At 46.2% G+C, this 19,813-nt stretch overlaps 1 protein-coding gene across 1 annotated transcript; it reads right to left on the bottom strand.

The window, feature by feature from the left end:
- Positions 1–16,557: 16,557 nt before the first annotated feature.
- On the bottom strand, positions 16,558–19,510 carry LOC105044219 (uncharacterized). The gene is made up of 2 exons (XM_010922045.3): positions 19,193–19,510; positions 16,558–18,684 (listed from the first exon to the last, which is right to left on the bottom strand). Exon 2 carries the CDS (start codon positions 18,507–18,509, stop codon positions 16,728–16,730), a length of 1,782 nt encoding a protein of 593 aa, XP_010920347.1. The 5' UTR covers positions 18,510–18,684; positions 19,193–19,510; the 3' UTR covers positions 16,558–16,727.
- Positions 19,511–19,813: the final 303 nt, after the last annotated feature.

The following is a 19,813-nucleotide window of genomic DNA, read 5'->3' on the forward strand; positions in this document are numbered from 1 at the left end:
ACAACAGTGAAAAATCAGGGGCTCAGCGGGAGAGAGAGAGAGCTCAAGAGCTTAGAGGCGCTTCAGAGAGCTTGAGAAAGCTTGCTTAAACTTGAGAAAACTTACCAAGACTGTTGCCTTACCCCGTTTTATAGTAGGATGCAGTATGGTCCCGTCATTAATGATGCAGACAACTGGAGAGTTGTCAAATCATCGGAGACTGTCAAATCGCCGTGAGCTGTTAAGTCATTGGGATTAATCCATGTCCTTGGCAAGACAATGTCCCAGGACGGCCATACCGCATGTCCCTGACAGGACAACTGCCCATAGCGATCGTATGGCGTTTGGGTGGACTGGCCGACTATATGTCGGTAATCGGCTGCCGGGACATCGGGTGATGACCCGGAGACACTGTCGGCTAGTCTGGTGCCTTGCGGAGGTCGGGCGTCGGCTGCCACCCCCAATAGTGAGTCGATGATTTGGGCTCGACCGTTTGGCCGGTCGGGAACAATATGAGTCTGTTCGACCGACATATCTTCGGTCGGATATCATCGGTAATCATCATCGGCAATCATCGTCGGCAGTCATCGTCGGAGTCGTCTATCGGTCTGATCGGAAGAGTCGGGCGTCGGTCGGACCGGTCCGAGGGTAAGTCGGCATATAGAGGTCAGTCGGTATATCCCAACAGTTGCCCCCCTCCCCCACTCCTGAGTCAGATGTCGTGTTGGACTGCGTTTCCACGTGGGCGACGACTTCGGATGAAAGGAGTGGTTTCCATCACGTCATGCTTCTACTCTGACGACCGTACCAACGAACGATCCGGTGTCAGACGTCCCATTGGGAACACGAACCGCCGTCTCCTTGGGAACATGAACCGCCGTCCCCTTGGAAATGTGAACCGCCATCTCCTTGGGAATGCAAACCACCATTGGTTAATTAATTCTGAGACGTGGTTTTTCTGCCACGTGTTAAGGGGCTATTGGGCCGGAACCGTTCACGTGGATGGAGGTGATGTGGATCGATTTGGGGACAAGTGCGTCAAACCGTCAGTCCGAGGAAGGGCCCAGGCGCTGCCACGTGTCGACATTCGGGAAACCCTCATTCGGCGTGCTTGCATCTCGACCGTCGAAGAGCCTTATATATATGCGGCCACTTACATCCAAAACTTTACTTTCTGCTGCAAATCTGCTCCTGGCGCTGAGGCCCTGTCGAATTGTCCCCCAGTTCCAGATAGTTGCTTCCGTCCTCTTCCTTTGAAAGCTCTTTCCGAAGTTCTTTCCATTCTTGTCTCCTTGCATCCCTTTTCCTTTGGCATTTTTCTCTGTGTTCTCCTTTTTGGGGCTAGCGCTATGGCTAGAACCTCTCCATGAGGAAGTCAGTCGGGGAACCTGACCGACGATTTTCGATCGACCCCTGAGGTGGAGGTATCTTCACTTTCGGAGGCAAACGTCGAACGGCTCAGGGAGCAGTACGGTATCTCGGAGCAGTTCGAACTCTTCGCCCCTGGAGCTGAGGGTCGGGTTAACAACCCGCCTCCAGGCCAGGTGGCCTTTTATGTCGAGGACCTTCGGACAGGTCTTCGCTTCCCGATTCCAAAGTTCGTCCGGAACGTCTTGGATTATTACGGGCTTTGCCCGATGCAACTGGCGCCGAACTCAGTTCGGTTGATAATCAGTTTTGCTCTGTTGTGTCAGCTTTTGCCGACCTATCCTCGTATCTCTCTCTTCCGGGCATTCTTCATCCTCCGACCCCATCCGGAAGTCTGAGGGTGGTGGTTCTTCAATCTCCAAAAGGGTCTTTCGTTCATTACCGGTCTTCCATCGTCGATCCACGGATGGAAGAACCAATTTTTTTTTACTTTCTCTTCGCTACCTTGGGGGTTTCCTTTCCACTGGGGTGACCCTCGGACTCAACCGAACGAAAACAATCGGGTGGAGGCTGGAGACTGAGAGGATTTTCATCGACTGAAGGATGTGTCGGTGCCGAAGCAGAGGGAGCTCATCACCGAGCAAGCTCTGTATGACGCTGACCTGAGTTCGATTTTCTATCTAGGTATAGTTCGATCTGTCGGCCGTTTTTTATCTTTTTTATCTGTCTTCAGACTTGTGCTAATCCTTTGTTGAAATTGCAGGCATGCCATCGAGAGTGAGGCTGACAGATACCGACATTCAACAACATGCAGTGAGGAAGAGACCGGTGCCTGGGTCGGACCTTCGCGGCCTCCCAAGAGGCCTCAAATATCATCGCCGACCGATATTGCGACGGTGGCAGCGCAGCCCGACACCGAATGTGCGTCGGACTACGAGCTGGTCATCGCCCTGTCAGCATCGGCGGTGCCACCCAAGGCACCGTCCGAGGAAGGGGCAGCTGAGGAAGCAGCCGAAGGAGTGTCAGCTCCCCCACCCACGGAAGAGGTTTGAGCCAAAGTACGTGAGCTCAAACGACCCACGGTGGCCCCCGTCACACCCTCGTGAGGGACCCGGTCGAGCTCGAGCTTCCCATCTCTCTCCGACCTCCGAGCCTGGGCGACCGACCGGGGGAAGGCACCGATGGCGCCGGCGGATGACACAAGGTTGGCGGGCCGCATCGCGTCGTCCGACGTTCAGGTTCCCAAAGGAGCGTCGGCCCTGGCCAACCATAATTTGGCTAGGAGGTTGTGTCAGGCAACCATTCTCCCGGCCGACCAGGAGCTCTTGAAGGACCGACCGGTGTCCGACATGCTTTCTTTCTTTTGCCCGATCATGATCCAGGTGAGCTCTTCTTCTTTTCCTTTCCCCTTCATAGTTATTTTTATCATTTCATTTTTCTGACGACCGGCCTTCTATTTGCAGCTGATCTACAGCATGTCCGAGCTAGAGGTCGGGTACCGAAGGTTCGGCGACGTCCGGGTGGCCTGGAAGAGTCAGGCCGAAACTGTCGAAACTGAGAAGGCGATGCTGGTGGACCAGCTGAAGTTGTCGGTTTACCGTGAGGCTAGGCTCGAGGAGGAGATCTCCCGACTCACCAACGGCCTAGCCACCTCGGAGGCCGAACTTCAGTCGGCTCACGAGCAGATCCAGTGCAAGACCCGCTCCATTCACCGACTGCGGTATGAGCGGGATGGCTGCGTCAGGGAGCTCGAGGCCGAGCGTGATCAGCTTCGGGTTAGCCTGGAGAGCCTGACTAAGGTCGAGGAGAACTTGTCCTCTGCCCAAGCTGATACTGACATAGCGAAGGCGGAGGCGAAGTCGGCCAAGGTGGTGCTGAGTCGGGCGGTGGAGGACTTCCATGGCTCGGACAAGTATCGGGAGGAGCTTCTCGAGAGCGGCTTCGCCTCCTATCGGGTGGGGTACGAGGATGCCCGAGATGCGATTCAGAGTCTGCACTCGGAGCTTGACCTGAGCGGCATCGTCCCTCCAGGGTCGGAGGACCTAGCAGCAGAGGAGGAGGCCGACCCACTGTCGACGGGATGAATTACCGAAGGTGAGGCGGCTCCAACCTCCGGTCCATCCCCAACTCGAGCGGGCACGTCGGTTGCTCCCGAACTCTCCCCGATGTAAGAAGTCGACTCCGACGAATAGTCAGAGTGTCCGTCCAGTTATCTTTGCATACTTTTGCTTTTGTTTTGTCTTTGATATCCGTGATCGGACTTCGGCCCAACTTTGTAAGTCATTTCAACTTAATAAAATCAAAGACTTTTCACACTTTTCCCCGCATGTGGTTTAATATGTTTGATTTGTCGAGCCATCCCTGAGAGTATAGGTCGTAGCTCCGACATACCTCGTTAGGATGTTCGATAGGATCATAGCCGATCAAAGTAGTCAGTAGCGTGCGCCGTGCCAAGGGCAGTGCAAGCCTCGATCGCAGGCCGACGTCCCAACCATCATACAAATAGCGTAGGATCCGAAGGTCGAGTGTCCGCCGCCCGGACCTTGGTCGGGCGTGTACGTCAGGCCGAGTGTCGGTCAATCACCAAACGTAGCTCGTCGATGCGATCATTCCGTAGAGTCCGATAGCCGAGTAATGTCCGACGTATTCGGATAGGATAACGATGACAAGTCGAATATCCATTGTCCGACCTCTGATCGGGCGTAGCACGTCGGGACGTATGATAAACGGTGGCAAGCCGAATATCCTCCGATCGATCGTGACCAAGTCGGTATGTCACGAGTGCGACCGCGGTTGTCTTGACGTTTTGTTCTTCTTAGTCGAAGCTAAGTTGGCAAGTTAGCCAGCCACGTTGGTCGATGCCCTTTGCCTTCATAGGCCGAGGCCATTTTAGATTCGGTGATGGAGCCGTAGATTCGGTGAAGGAGACGTAGATTCGACATAGATTCGACGATCGAGCCATAGATTCGACGGTCGAGCCGCTGGTTCGACGATCGGCGATCAAGCCGCAGATTCGGCAGTCGAGCCATCAGTTCGACGATCTGCAATCAAGCCGTAGATTCGGTGGTCGAGCTGCGTTGGTCGAGGCCCTTTTGCCTTCAGAGGTCGAGGCCGTTGGTTCGGCGATCGACGATCGAGCCGTAGATTCGACGATCAGCGATCGAGCCATCGATTCGGCGATCGATGATTAAGCCGTAGATTCGGCGATCGAGCCACGTTGGTCGAGACCCTTTTGCCTTCAGAGGTTGAGGCCGTCGTAGATATTTCGCTATCAGGATCTACGCACGAGGAGCAGAGAGAGGGGTGCAGGAATCATACTTGCGATGCATCGGTCTCGGACTCCATCGTCGGGGTGAGACCCGTCTATCGGTGGGGCCTGCTGGGTTCAGCAGGAGCCCAATTTTTCTTTCGCTCCTCCTTCTGGCCCGTGCCCTCGGCCAGGCACCGATCAGAAGCTCCTTCATCTGCGTGCATGTATTTGTACGCGCGCTCCAGCAATTCGGCATACGTCCGGGGGAGGGTCTTGTCCAAAGAATACGTGAACCGAAATCCCCTTTGCCCCCTCTTCATGGCCGAGATAGCCATGTCCTCGTTGAAATCTCGGACCTCATGTGTGGCCACGTTAAATCGGGCCTCAAAGTGTCAGAGCGTCTCATTTTCTTCTTGTTTGAGGGAGAAAAGGCTGTTCGAGGTTCGTGGTGGTTTCCGACTGATGCTGAAATGGGCCACGAAAGAATGCTCGAGTTGCCCGAAGGAGTGGATACTTCCTGAGCAGAGGTCGGAGTACCAGACCCTGGCAACTTTACAGAGCATGGTGGGGAAGTCGATGCAGAGGAGAGCATCGGTTGCCCCTTGAATTATCATGAGAGCCTTGTAGCTCTCCAGATGGTCAACTGGATCGGTGGAGCCATCGTAAGGCTTCACGTGGGGCATCTTGAACCGACTAGGGATCGGTTCGTCGAGAATAAATTGGGAGAGAGGTTGGGTGGTCCGAAAGTCGACGTGATTCGAAGACTTCTGACCATCTGTCTGGAGTTTGGCAAGCCGACGGTCAATTTCTTCGAACTTACGTTCGAAGTCGTTCAACCGTCGGTGTTGTGAAACCCCAGGGGTCGATCCTCCTGACGAACTTGAGAGTGAGGTAGACAGTGTCTGTGGCCGCTTTTCCTTCCTTTCCCGCTCCAGCTGGGAAGGAGAAGGGCGTCGAGACCGGTGGGTGTCGCACCGTGGCCGCCTTGCCCCTTCTCGGTGGGAGTGCTAAGACGGCTGCTCTTGAGGAAGAGACGGAGGTTGACGCAGACGTTGGCGGCTGCTTCTGGACGGCATAGGGTACGCCGCCGGTTGTTCTGCTGGCGGTTGCTGCAACTGAGTCGGTTGCTGTTGAAGGTTTTTGACCGCGTCCGTCAGAACGATCATTTGCCGCACGATCGCCGTGATTTGCGCCTCCGTAGTTACCACCGGATACGGAGAGCTGGGTTCCGCCATGGAAGGTGAAGGAGGGGCCTCTTCCCGATGGGAAGAGCGCCTCGTCGACCCGATAGCTCTTGATTGCTGAGCCCAGATTTTCGTCATCTCGAGAGGTTTCTTCAAGCTCTGTGGAGCTCACTGGCTTACCTCTGTCGAAAGCCCCCTACCTGACGTGCCAAAATCTGTTGCGGCCAATCCCCCCATCGCCCGATCGTCGGTGTCACGCACCTGCAAGAAAAAGTCCTCACAGATCGGAGATGCCTCCGACGGGGACCCTTCGACAGTCAAGTCAGAGAGGAGACTAGGCAACAGTGAAAATCAGGAGCTCAGCGGGAGAGATAGAGAGAGCTCAAGAGCTTAGGAGTGCTTCAGAGAGCTTGAGAAAGCTTGCTTAAACTTGAGAAAACTTACTAAGACTGTTGCCTTATCCCGTTTTATAGTAGGATGCGGTATGGTCCCATCATTAATGGTGCAGATAACTGGGGAGTTGTCAAATCGTCGGGGGCTGTCAAATCACCGTGGGCTGTCAAGTCATTAGGATTAATCCATATCCTTGGCAGGACAATGCCTCAGGACGGCCATACCGCATGTTCTTGACAGGACAACTGTCCATAGCGGTCGTACGGCGTTTGGGTGGGCTGGTCGACTATATGTCGGCAATCGGCTGCCGGAACATCGGGTGATGATCCGGAGACACCGTCAGCTGGTCTGGTGCCTTGCGGAGGTCGGACGTCGGCTGCCACCCCCGATAGTGAGTCGGTGATTTAGGCTCGGCCGCTTGGTCGGTCGGGAATAGTATGAGTCTGTTCGGCCGACATATCTTCGGCCGGATATCGTCGGCAGTCATCATCGGAGTTGTCCGTCGGTCCGGTTGGTAGAGTCGGACGTCGGTCGGACCGGTCCGAGGGTAAGTCGGCGTACAGAGGTCAGTCGGTATATCCCAACAGATATTAATAAGGCCCACTCACTCCAATATTTAATCTTGTCATTAATTATGAAATTAAATATTTATACATCTTAGTAGTTGGTAATATAAAGCTATTGCTATTTCCTAGCATCTGCAATATAAAAGAAAATTCTTCTGGGCGCATGTTATGTGCATATGAAAAATTTGTAGAGCTCATCACTAGTAACTTGACAATTCTGTAGACCGACCAATCTTTTATATTTGGCAACAAACTTCATGAGCCTCCTCACTTCTTGACCGCTACATGATGGACAAATTGTTCGTACGCACATAATGGGGCCCCATAGCATTACTCTACATCAAAAGACGCACGTGAGAGAAGGAAGAGTTGATCAGGGAAATGAACGTGCTGTCTCCATTACCTAGCTAGATAGTTCAATTGATATAGATTAAGGTTCATCACCTCGATATTAGACTTCACATTGATAAAATTTCATTATAATATTGGTACACCATATAATATGATATATCTATATCGATATGAATCTATTCGATGTATGAGTATGGCATCGGTATGATACGATATATTTCATGCCGTTCGATATGAGATGGTATGGGATATAGAGATTGTTTTTGTCCCATGACCAGCCAACTATTAAGAGCGGTGGCCTCCCCCTTCCGTCAAGCAACCTTAACGTCTTGATTGGAAATTTGGAGAAGAAAAAAAAGAAAAATAAAATATTAGTAAGGAGAGAAAAGAAAAGAAAGTAAGTATATCTCTTTCTCCTTGACCGGAAGCTTTAAAGAAAGAAAAGGAAGTAATTTCTTCTCTTTTTGATTGGAAGTAAAGAAGAAAGAAAAAGAAAAAAAATATTACAATCTTGTTTTACTATTATATCCTTGAGAGAAACTCAATAAACTCGAGAAAGGAATCAAGAAAAAAATTTATTTTTTATTTTTTTCTATTTTTTTTTGTTTTCGTTGATTTTTCTCTCCATAGGAGTCTCAATTGGATAGGATAGGTGGGATGTTTGAAATAAGTCTTAGAATTGAAATATAATATTAATTTTATTCTTTATCATTAAAAGATAATATAAAAATTATAAAAAAATTCATTAATTCTCAATTTCTTTCTCTTCAATTCCACTTCATTTGGAAGAAAAAAAATTATAAATTTGATGAAATTTATATTCTCTTCATTTTTCTTTATTTTTTTTATTTTTTTTATAAAAAAAATATTCAATCAAAAAAAATTATAACTTTTTCTTTCACTCTTTCCTTTTCTTTCTTATCCTTCTCTTCCAACCAAGGAGTAATTCTCGTAGGAAGAAGAACCGCTTAAAACATTTCACTTTCCGATTGGAAACGCATGGATGCTCGGAAACCGTTACAAGGGTCCACGGTTCTGTTCCTCCGTCAAGGGCTGTTTAAGACTGGCAAGCCGGTCTGTTTAACATTCATGCTCCTCTCCTTCCTACTCCGCCTTTTTGCCATTTTTTCCCCCTTTATAATGCTTAATGGTGAAGCATGGGCATAGAAATGAGATGACGATGACACTGAATCTCACAAATAGGATACATTATGACTATCTTATTCATATCTATTGGATGGATGTCTGGTCAGGACACCACCTTCCAAGATCTTTTCAGTACCACGCGATGCAGCAGGAAGAAAGAAGAAACAAAACAAAAAGAAAAATAATCAAAATACGTGGATCAGTCACAAAAGGGCTCGCCTCCACGGGGCATGCAAACTTCACTATGAAAAGAAAATTTTACAAGAGGAGACCTCACCCTCAACCCTTGTACACCCAATTCTCTCTCATCTGAAGTTCCCCTCACAAAAGCTCTCTCTCTCTTAGAGACCCCCCTGAACCTCTGAAGAGCCTGGCGACCGCTGTCCAGGAGTCTTCTGCTCCTTCTTTCACAGCGCTCTCGCCCCCCTCTCTCTTCTTGGGTTCGTACGGCGGTGAGAAAATGAACCACACACTCCTCTGTTTCGTCACAGGCCTTTTTAAAGGCATAAACAGAGTTTAAACCTAATCTAATTAGGTTTAAGAGTCCTAAACAAGCCAAATCAGCATCTCAGACCGTCGGATCAAGACCGAGAGCCACCTGGGCCGTTGGATCGCGCTCCGGTCCACGGAATAGTGCCATGGACCGCGAGAAATGCGTGGGAAACGCCCACGCGGTCTACAGGCCGCGCCGTGGACCACCCGATCCATGGTGGACCGGGGCAAGGGGGCCAGCAGGCCGCTGGCCTGGGCCGGCCCGCCGCGCGCGCCTGGGTCGCGCGTCCCGCGCGCCGCCGCCTGCGGCCGCACCGCTGCCGCCCGCCGCCGGTCGCCGGCGGTCCTCCACCGCCTCGATTCTCGTACCGATTTCAAAAGCTCGTATCTCCTCCATCCGAGCTCCGATTTAGCTGATCTTGGTCTCGTTGGACTCCGTTTTTCGCCGTGAACCTCGCTGTGGGCTCAATGTGGGCTAAATCTCGAGGCGTCAAATTCTAACAATCTCCATCTCGACTCGATATTCGACCTCCTCCAAACTCCGAGAGCTTTTGGATCTCCTCGCCCTCATGTCCTGGGGCAATCGCCTGCTGATCATGGATGGACAAACATGGGAGTCGAGCCAGGCTGCTCGATCCCATCTCCGTCGTATGCTGTGCTCCTCCTGACCTGAGATCTGCTCGGGGCATCATCCTGCGGCAATAGGAATCTTACCTTGTGACGTCGCCTCTCGTCCTCCCGAGTCCTTTGTCTCGTGCCCGATCCGCCTCCTGGAGCTCCACCTCGCTCTGGGCTCCACCTGGCTTCCGAAGCTCCACCTCGCACTGGGCTCCCTGCCAGGTAATAATGTCCTCTGCTCCCCTTCTTCCCCTCCAGCACAATCCTATCGCCGCGTAGCACCCTCAGGATTCCTCCACCAGCTACCGTCCTGTAGCCTCTCGAATCCAGTCTGCTAAGTGAGATAAGATTCCGCCTGAAATCAGGTATGTATCGGACCTCCCCCAATCTCCTCACTGCACCATCATGTGTCCTCCAGCTGACCGTCCCAATGCCTCTGATCGCACAGCTCGATCCATCCGGCAGATATACAGTGCTCTCACTGTTCTCCAGAGAGTCAAACTGCTCCTCTCTGCAACATACATGATAGGGGCATGCAGAATCTAATATCCACTGCTGGGAAGAAGTAGATATCTCGTCAGATATCTCCAGGACATCTCCATCTGAATCGCTGTCGGCCGTCGCTACAGCAGCCACCGTCCGATTTTTCAGTTGAGGGCAATCTCTAGCTAGATGCCCCAACTCCTCACACCGGTAACACCTGATTTTGCTCAAGTCCCTCCTGGACTTGGACCGCCCTCGTTGCGATCTCCTGTCGCTCCGTCTACCACCTCCTGCTCCTCCAGAAGCCACCAAAGCTGAGCTACTGCCACCTGAGCTCGAAGCTGGATTCTCCCGCCTGAGAACCTCATTCTGGAGTATCGCCGCGGTGACCTCGTCCATCTTGATAGTGCTCTTCCCCACTAGAAGAGCAGTCACCAAGGACTCATACGAAGAGGGAAGCGACGCCAGCAAAACCAGCGCCCTGGTCTTCTCCTCAACGTTCTCGCCAACGCTGAGAAGGTCGGTGAGGATCTTCTAGAAGTGGCTCAAATGCTCCTGCACGCTCTGTCCCTCAGTCATCCGCAGTTGGTAAAATTGCCTCCAGAGGAAAAGAGTGTTGGTGAGAGACTTCACCATGTACAACTCCTCGAGCTTCGACCACAGCACCGTCGGGGAAGTCTCGCTCAGCACATGGATTACCACCTCATCCACCAGGTACATGTGGATGGTACTCACCGCCTGCATCTGTAGCCGTTTCCAATCCCGCACCTCCATGGTGGTCGGCTTCTCATCGCACAAGAGAGCTTCGATCAACCCTTGTTGGATGAGCACGTCCTTCACCCTTGCCTGCCACAAGGAGAAATTGCTCTTACCATCGAACTTGTTGATCTCCATCTTGATTGTTCCTGTTTTCTCCATCTTCAGTCTTGCTCACCACCACTGCAATCTGCGTCCTTGTACCGCCTTGCTCTGATACCACTTGTTGGGTGGATGTCTGGCCAGGACACCACCTCCCAAGATCTTTCCAGTACCACGCGATGCAGCAGGAAGAAAGAAGAAACAAAACAAAAGGAAAAACAATCAAAATACGTGGATCAGCCACAAAAGGGCTTGCCTCTACGGGGCATGCAAACTTCACTATGAAAAGAAAATTTTACAAGAGGAGACCTCACCCTCAATCCTTGTACACCCAATTCTCTCTCATCTGAAGTTCCCCTCACAAAAGCTCTCTCTCTCTTGGAGACCCCCCTGAACCCCTGAAGAGCCTGGCGACCGCTGTCCAGGAGCCTCCTGCTCCTTCTCTCACAGCGCTCTCGCCCCTCTCTCTCTTCTCGGGTTCGTACGGCGGCGAGAAAACGAACCACACACTCCTCTGTTTCGTCACAGGCCTTTTTAAAGGCTTAAACAGAGTTTAAACCTAATCTAATTAGATTTAAGAGTTCTAAACAAACCAAATCAGCATCTCAGACCGTCGGATCAAGACCGGGAGCCACCTGGGCCGTTGGATCGCGCTCCGGTCCACGGAATAGTACCGTGGACCGCGAGAAATGCGTGGAAAATGCCAACGTGGTCCACAGGCCGCGCCGTGGACCACCCGGTCCATGGTGGACCGGGGCAAGGGGGCCAGCAGGCCGCTGGCCTGGGTAAAGAATAAGTTGCACTTGGAAAGGGTCTGGTGATGGGCATTTATTTTGAGCACGATCTACGTAGCCAAGGAAGAGGTGAAACTTTAGGTTCTGATAACCTTTCGGATAAAGAATTGGACAGCTCTAATCCCTCTTCCATCCATCCCCTCCTCACACCCCTTCTTCATCTCTTGTTGTAATTTTTATTTTGTGTTTTCATCCCTATCCGGGACCAGATGTAACAATTTTGCTTCTTTAAATGAAACTGATGAGAGACCATTTTTTTTTTCTTCTGAAAAAACCATTTACCATCAAAATATTAGCAAACATAAAAATATAATAAATTAAATAAGTCCTTCCTCCATTTTTGAGTATGTTGAAGGTATATCAAACATATCCAAATGTATCAAAGCATTTTTGATTTTATAAAATAGGATACTTAAGGTAAATTTGTGATACATATCCTAAAAATTACCCACAAAGGCATACAATATCTATCAAGTAAAACAGAGTTTGGATGTTTGAGATAAACAAGGGCATTAGTGTACAAAACTCCTGCCATTGTGACATCTAGGGAGGGTTAGATGTCCTACACGCCGACAACTGTTTCTATATTTCAAGCCCATGACACCCAGGTCACAATAGACCAACGTTACCTTTGCACCAAAGCCTGTCATCATTTTGGATGTTCGAAGAGGTTAATACCTGAAAGAAACAGAGATGAAGAGATTCAACTACAACTTGCTCATCCTGAAATTTGACTTACAAAACAACAGAAAAGGCAGCTTAAAATTCTGCACTTGGAAATACCCAAAATGTAGAGCACCTCTTTCAAAATCAAAGCTTTATCTGAATAAAATGAACTGAGAGCTCAGTTCATTTGGTTCATGAAATATGATGCACAGTGACATCTGGTTGCAGAATTGTGAGGAGATGCAAGACTAACCAATAACAAGCATGTTCACCATCATTTGTGGACTAAGAAAAGTCTAATGAATGATAAAGGAGAGCTTGTAGTATGCAGCAATAGAGAAATAGAAGGAAAGAACCATAGCATAGTGAAAATAAAAATATGCTTTGTTATCAGAAAACAAATAAACTTTCATCGAGATGATATATGTGAAATATCACACATCACTAGCTGTTGGACACCAGCAACCCAAATCCCAGCACCTGCAACTATGCAAGCAGGAACATGAACATGGGAAAGTGCATCCCGTAGGAGAAACAATAAAATCATCTTACGGTTTCAAGCATCTAACTAGGAACACTGACCAACTCAAGTATGATTGTAGACAATTTCTTCCATGCCAACAGCCGCTTCTTCATACAGACTAATGGTTTCAACTTCCCCCTACAATAGTCATGGATGCACCGGATGTATGGAGGCAAGATTTTCCCTTAAACCTTTGAATCTAACAATAAAAAAAATGTAGAGGCATTCTCATTCTTTGTAAGCTTATGATATGTGAATGCATGTTTTTGAAAAAGATTCTAAGAAGGTCCAAGTCAGTCTCATAGAATACAAAAGTGTCTGTTATCTTCAATAAGAATGTTCTGAAAAAACCTGGATGGTGGTTTTCTCTGGCAATGAAGTTACTTTGTTAATATTTATAATGAGCTCTATTGGATAAAGGAAAAATAGGAAAAATATTGCAGGAATGAAAACGAACGATCCAGGTTCAATTAAAAGAGGCCTCATGCCAAAGCTATGACTGAAGTTACACCATGGACCAACTCAAACAGCAACAAAACCGAAATTAAGGATACCGTATAGCATACAAATCTTTTAGGTTTCCCTTCACCAGACCCAATTACCAAATACTTAAAAGTGCTTCCGTTTCCCCTCATATTCGTCTAGTTCTCATCTTTATACCCATAAATCACAGAAAAAGGATAGACCACCGTGCCAATCATTTATGAACCTGCAGTTGGACAAAGTTCCAAGTTTTGAGGTACTTCCAAGTAATCCCATGTTGCTCCAAGATTCCAGGATATTTTACCCAGACTCAATATGAAAAAGAACGCTGTGACTACTTCCCCTGGCGCACGTGCGCACGCGCATACACACACACACAAGAAAAAGCATTAGACACACAAGTTTAACATATGCATGGTAAAATTTCCTGTTATTATCATGCAAGCAACAAAGCCAACAACATCAATCACAAAAATAAATTCAAAATTCAGAATAAAGAGTGACGCAGCAAGAAATCGACAAGAGAGTGAAAAGAGAATAAAGAAGAAACTATAGACAGAAAAAGAAGTTGATTTGTTGATAAAAAGAGAATGCAACATAAATAAAAAATAGTTAGGGACTTGCCCAATCTCGGGAACTCACCTGAATTACTTTACTCAGGTACAAAGCTCTCTGGTTTCATAACCATGGTTCAACCTCTTTCCCTCTGACCTTAAAAATAATACTTGTAGACATCATCTTAAAATAAAATATCAATAAAGCTAAAATTTATCAAATTCATTAATTGCTTTCACCATTACTAATTATTTTGAAACTTAAGAACTTTCTCGGTGCTCCAAAACAATCAACTTCAAAACCCACTTTCTTATTGACATATAAACCTCTTCATTATATCTTCTTTTTCTCCATGCATAAATAAAATTCCAGCAAGATAGCAATGTTGCACGATAATGTTGTTGTCAAGGTTGCCCAACCAACAATGTGTACTAAGCATTGACACTGTAAATCAGAGCACCCAGACAACCCGACAGACACCATAGAGTTTTGGCTATAAACACACCCTGGTTTTGGCTAAGGTGAGTTATTAGTCCACTTTGTAAGCTATTGATGGTTAAAGTGGACTGAAATTGCCAAAAGCAGTATTTCACCTTTAAAGTGTAAAAAAGAGGGCATAAAAATTAATCAAAAAGATGTGTCACGTGAGTTTAAATACAATTGCATGCAACAAACCTCTCGATATACTTTTACCAATATGTATATTATGGAAATAGATCATATAACAAATTAATGATATTCTTTATGCTCTTGTGATTATTGTTACATCACAAGAGTACGAAATGAATTAAGCAACAATATCTACAGAAACTTGGAATTATGGATGGCAACTAAAATCCTAGCACTTTAGATCAGCATGACATAAGTTCATAACTAGGGTTTTGGTCTCATCCATACCCTTCAAACCTGTTTGGTTTCAAGATCACGTGCTTTGAACAAAGCGGACTCATTTTGCCTTGGATAAACCAGAAGGTAATCAAAATAACTGTTTTGGAGCCCATGACCATAAATCATCATATGTGTTTTGTCAGTCTAGATAGATATATACTGCTCAGGGAATGAAATTCCAGTTAAGAAGGGTTTCTTCCTCATCTCCATGTCACCCTCTCTTCTCTCATACAGAGACCACAAACAATCCAGTCCCTTGGTTGATAATTAAGGGAAAAATGCAAAAATAGGAAACACTGTGAGAAAGGTGTTAGACAAAGTTTTTTGGATCTCAGCTCAATTTCTAAGATAATCTCGAGAAAAAGCAAGAAATAGGAAAAACAGTAAGAAGGTGATTCTGCAAGTTTTTGGATCTCAGCTCAGTTCTTTGCACAGTCTTCCAACATATAATGACATAATCTCCATTATGAAATAGAAAAATAAAAATGTTTTTTTTAACCCTTTCAAGCACGTGCTTTCATGAATAGTATCTCCGTGTGCATCAGTACCACCATTATCATTCTTAACATGCAGCAAAAAGCACTCTGTGTCACACCACCATCATCATTCTTAACATGCAGAAAAAGGTATCCTAGGTAGAAAATCAGGGGCTAACACGCATGGGAGCTTGTAAATCTACAAACATTGCAATATTTCCTTGATTTGTATTTTCACAGCACACCTGCCAGCAACATAACTTCTTCCTATTCTGGCCATTCAATTTTATGAGTTCCAGCCTCACCTTTCAGACTCTGCGTTAATTAGGTTGCACATCCTACCATAATCGATACTCTAAATTCCTCATCACATTTGGAATGCTAACTGAACATTTAACCATCCTTCTATTCAAGGTGAAGCATTTGAATGTGATTTTAAAGACTTGAAGCAAGCATAATTAGGAGTATTTGAGCAGAGACATGAACAGAAGTTGGTTTCCATTCAAATTCTCTAGACCTGCCACATCTAGACCTTACCCTGACTTCCTTGATGGAAGACATTTCTCTTCCCTATAAAGTAGGCTGGAATTGGATAATGAAAAGCCAATGCATGGGCAATTATAGGATCAGGATGCCTTTTTACTCTGCCATCACTCTCAGAAAGTGATCGACCCAATTATACTAAAGATCTGAAACTTGGGATGAGATTTTCACTTCAAATTTCAAAGATACTTTAACAATGTCCTCATCAACAAACCAACCTAGAGTTCACATCGAGGACAGTTGACTGGTCCAAATAGTCATCCAAACCAGTTCAATAATTAGATGACGAATACACTTATGTGATTGAAGGCATCACCAGAACTGCAAATCCTCCTAATCCCAGGAACTGAAAAGTTATAATCCAAGAAATTATAAAGTTTATTAGGTGGTATTTTGCTACTGTAATAGCCATCATTTGCCAAAACCATCATCTGTTGCAAATTCCAATATCATTTTCCTTGGAACCTGGAACCAAGAATGTCCAACATTCAACAAGTACTGAACTCTCTTACACAAAGTTTCAGGACAAAGCTCTCCTCAAAATTTCTTGCAGATCATCCTAGTTGTGTGATTTCCTTTGATCCTCCATATAATATAAGTATATATATGGCCTCATATAGAAGTCCCTTTTTTGGTAGATATACTATCATTAGTCATAAAGAAAGAAGAAAGTATTCACCATTTATAGTAAATAATTTATTTTAAGTTAAGAAAGTTTCCTGAATAAAGAAATATAAAATTTATACAGGAAAGAGACTCCACCAAAATTTGCCAAGCCTCAGACTGCCACCCAAAGAGGGCATATGACCTGCTTCCTTGTCCATCCCTCTGATCGCATACTTCTTTGACTCTAGTTTAGCAAAAGGAATTGTAACATAACGAAATACAAAAAAGCATGGATTTGAGATTTCAGTGAATATTTATAAAGCAAATCAATAACAGGCTATCATAAAGGAGCAGCATCCTCAGCTTTAATCAAATAAAGAGCATATGGCAATGATAAGAAAAATTAGAACAAACTTCTATTGCATGATACAACACTAATTCTACTTCCTCGCATATATAAGAATATAACAAAGATTTTGATTGAAGAAGAAAATGTCCAAAAGTGTCAGATTTGCAATGTGCATTTCTTTTGAGAATGCCCCAGAAGATGACATCGGCCGCACTGAACAACTCGCTTTGGGCGTTTTAAACTTTCTATCCGAAGAACCTTCTTTTTGGGCCGGCCGGGTGGCCGACGAATCTTAGGAGGGCGTATAATAATATCTGCTTTGTTACATCCACCTTCTGTTCCCTCACCTGATTCCTTCCAAAGATTTCTATCTGGAATGGGATATATCATTTGTGAATAGGCCTCTCTGTATTTCCTAATGCTGAAACACTCTTGAGCATAGAGCCGGACATCTTCACCACAAGATAGAAGTGCAGCAGCCGCATGCGCGCATGGGATACCATAGATTTGCCACCGACGACATGAGCAACACCGGCTCTGTATATCAACAATATTTGTTCTTTCAGATGATACAATCTCAAACTCCACTTTATTTGCACGCAGGACTTGATAACAACGTGAATCAGCAATAGCTTCTGAAATAAGCTTCTCAGCAGAGGGAACAAGAACAGAGGAACATGACATTCCCATATTGCGACGATCATTAAACCAAGCAGTTAATTGATAGCGTATGTGTTCCATCATTTGCACGATGGGAAGCTCATGGCCATCAAGGGCCCAATTATACAATATCTCTGTAATTCCGAGAGTGAAGTGACCATAACGTACCCCTTCAAAGTATGCAACAGCCCAGAGATTAGGTGGAAAGAGATGGAACCAAGGCATAACATCTTGAACTTCCATCATCTCAGCTACCTTTGCCTCAAATTCAGCTGCAGTGAGAGCATAAACAGCATTCCAAAAGAGGTTGACTAATTTTGAATTTTTGAACTCATCACGGAAGCTCTCACTTACATAACGCAGGCAGAATCCATGAAAAGCAGTGGGGAAATGGGTTTCAACTGCTTCCACAATGCCTTTCTGTCTCTCGGACAATATTGTTAATACAGGCATCTTGTCTGTATTAACTCCAAGGAGCTTCCGCAATTCTGATAGAAACCACATCCAATTTTCGTCGCTCTCTGCATCCACAATAGCAAATGCCAATGGATATAGTGTGTCATCAGCATCAACAGCTGAGGCACAAAGCAAACTTCCAAGGTATTTTCCTTTAAGATGAACCCTATCAAGTTCCAATAGTGGTCGGCAAGCATGCAGAAAACCATAGATTGATGCACGGTAGGAGGTAAACAGACGATGGAAACTGTTTTCTGGACCGGTTGCATAAACTAATGCAATGCTCCCAGGATTTGTTCTCTTTATTTGTTCACAGTATGCTGGAAGAAAGCGATATCCATCCTCAAGAGTGCCATGAACTGCAGCCATGCTTCGCTCTTTCCCACGCCAAGCTTGCATGTAAGACACAGCAACCCCATGCTGTTCACGGATATCTTGCAATATCTCCTTTGGTTTGTATTGTGGATTATCTCTTAGTCGGGCCTCCACGGATCTGGCAACCCAACCCACGGTGGCTTGCTGGTGATGAAGACCGCGAACTCCTTCACACGTATGCTCCCCATGCAAGGTCCTGATTGAGAAAGTAGCGACACCAGGACACTTTGCCACATGAACTCGCCAAGGGCATCCTTCCTTGGAGCACTTGGCTATGAATCGGCTCCTATCAGATTTCACTATCCGAAGATCAAAATGTAAAGCAATAGCAATATCTTTAAGTGTTCTTCTGCAGGCTTCCACATCCGGGAACTCCTGGCCAATGACAAGAGAATGGTCTGGAACAACTAGATTATGATCCTGATGGGCTAATGAGTGGCCAGCCATGAAACAACTATAGCTATCCTTTTTTTTTTCCTCAGAATCAACCAATCAAGCAATAAACAATAATTGCATAATGACAACTAACCCAGCTCATCCAAGGCATCTTATATCAGAACATTACCACACTTGGAGCCATTAGTGGCAATCATCTGGTATCTAAGAACCGATCAAGTTAGACCTGAACATAATGGGGAAAAAGATAGTCTTTTAATCTACCCATCAAAATATACAATACAATTTGTATGTTGAAAGTTTATGATCAGATCTAATATATTCCTTGTCCACGCAATTGCTTATGCTAGACTAAGCTCACAGTGAAGTGGATCGGTAAAAGAAATTTAGAATGCAACATAATTATCTGAAAAATAAGGGCACTGCAGCAAGAAACACAGCCAGAACGAAAGAAAGGTGAAAAAAATTAGGTAACCGAGTGTAAATTCCAGCAAGCCTGGTCTCAAAAAGTACGTTACGAGAGCAAACATCCATTTTTCTAAAAGGTACCACCTAATCCCGCTCAAATCCAGACAAAGCTAGAAATTTAGGACCGGAAAACCCAGCAAAGCTTTCAGGGGCAAGCATGGACCCTAGATCACAGCTACAATCCACTCCCCCAACGAGGACAATAACATCATCCCGTCAGAAAATAACAACAAATTATAGCGCTGGAGAGAAGAACGAATCCATACCGATGCGGCACGAACACCCAAAAGAGAGAAGATCGAAGATCGAACTCCAAGCAGCGCAAGAGGGATCGCGAAGGCGCAACAGAGTGAGATCGATGGATCAAAACCCCAGGAGAACCAAATTGGCGACGCAATCAAGCGAGAAATTCTTCGATCTACTTCGATTCTTGCGGGGTTTCTGGGCTGCCGACGAGCGAAGCCGAAGGGGTCGGTAGAAGCCAGAAGGAGGGGGGGAGGGGGATGAAAGGTACAAAGGGGGAAGCCGTGGAGAAGGGGCATGGATTCGTACTGCGGAGTTGGTTTGCGGAAATACCCTTGCGAGCAGCATATATTTACGCTGCCAAATTAGGATTGGGTACAAGAGCATAGTCTCACACTGAACTTAGGAGCCGACAACGCTCTTAAAAAGATGTCCATGTTTTCTTTGTCCAAGTTTATCTCACGCACGCCATCAATGATAATATAATAATATATTATAATTATAATATAATATTTTTAAAATATAGATTTATTTAATTTTGATCTATACTACATTAATGCAAGGGAGTTCTGAGTTCTGAGAACAAATCATGTTTTATCCTTTTTCTAATTATCGGTCCTAAAACATCATTTCTTCTCCTTTTT

The sequence above is a fragment of the Elaeis guineensis genome, chromosome 4, assembly GCF_000442705.2.
Source record: "Elaeis guineensis isolate ETL-2024a chromosome 4, EG11, whole genome shotgun sequence".
Taxonomy (NCBI): Eukaryota; Viridiplantae; Streptophyta; class Magnoliopsida; order Arecales; family Arecaceae; genus Elaeis; species Elaeis guineensis.

Coding starts and splice junctions, on each gene's coding strand:
- LOC105044219 (XM_010922045.3), bottom strand. CDS start 18,509: ATGGCTGGCCACTCATTAGCCCATCAGGATCATAATCTAGTTGTTCCA.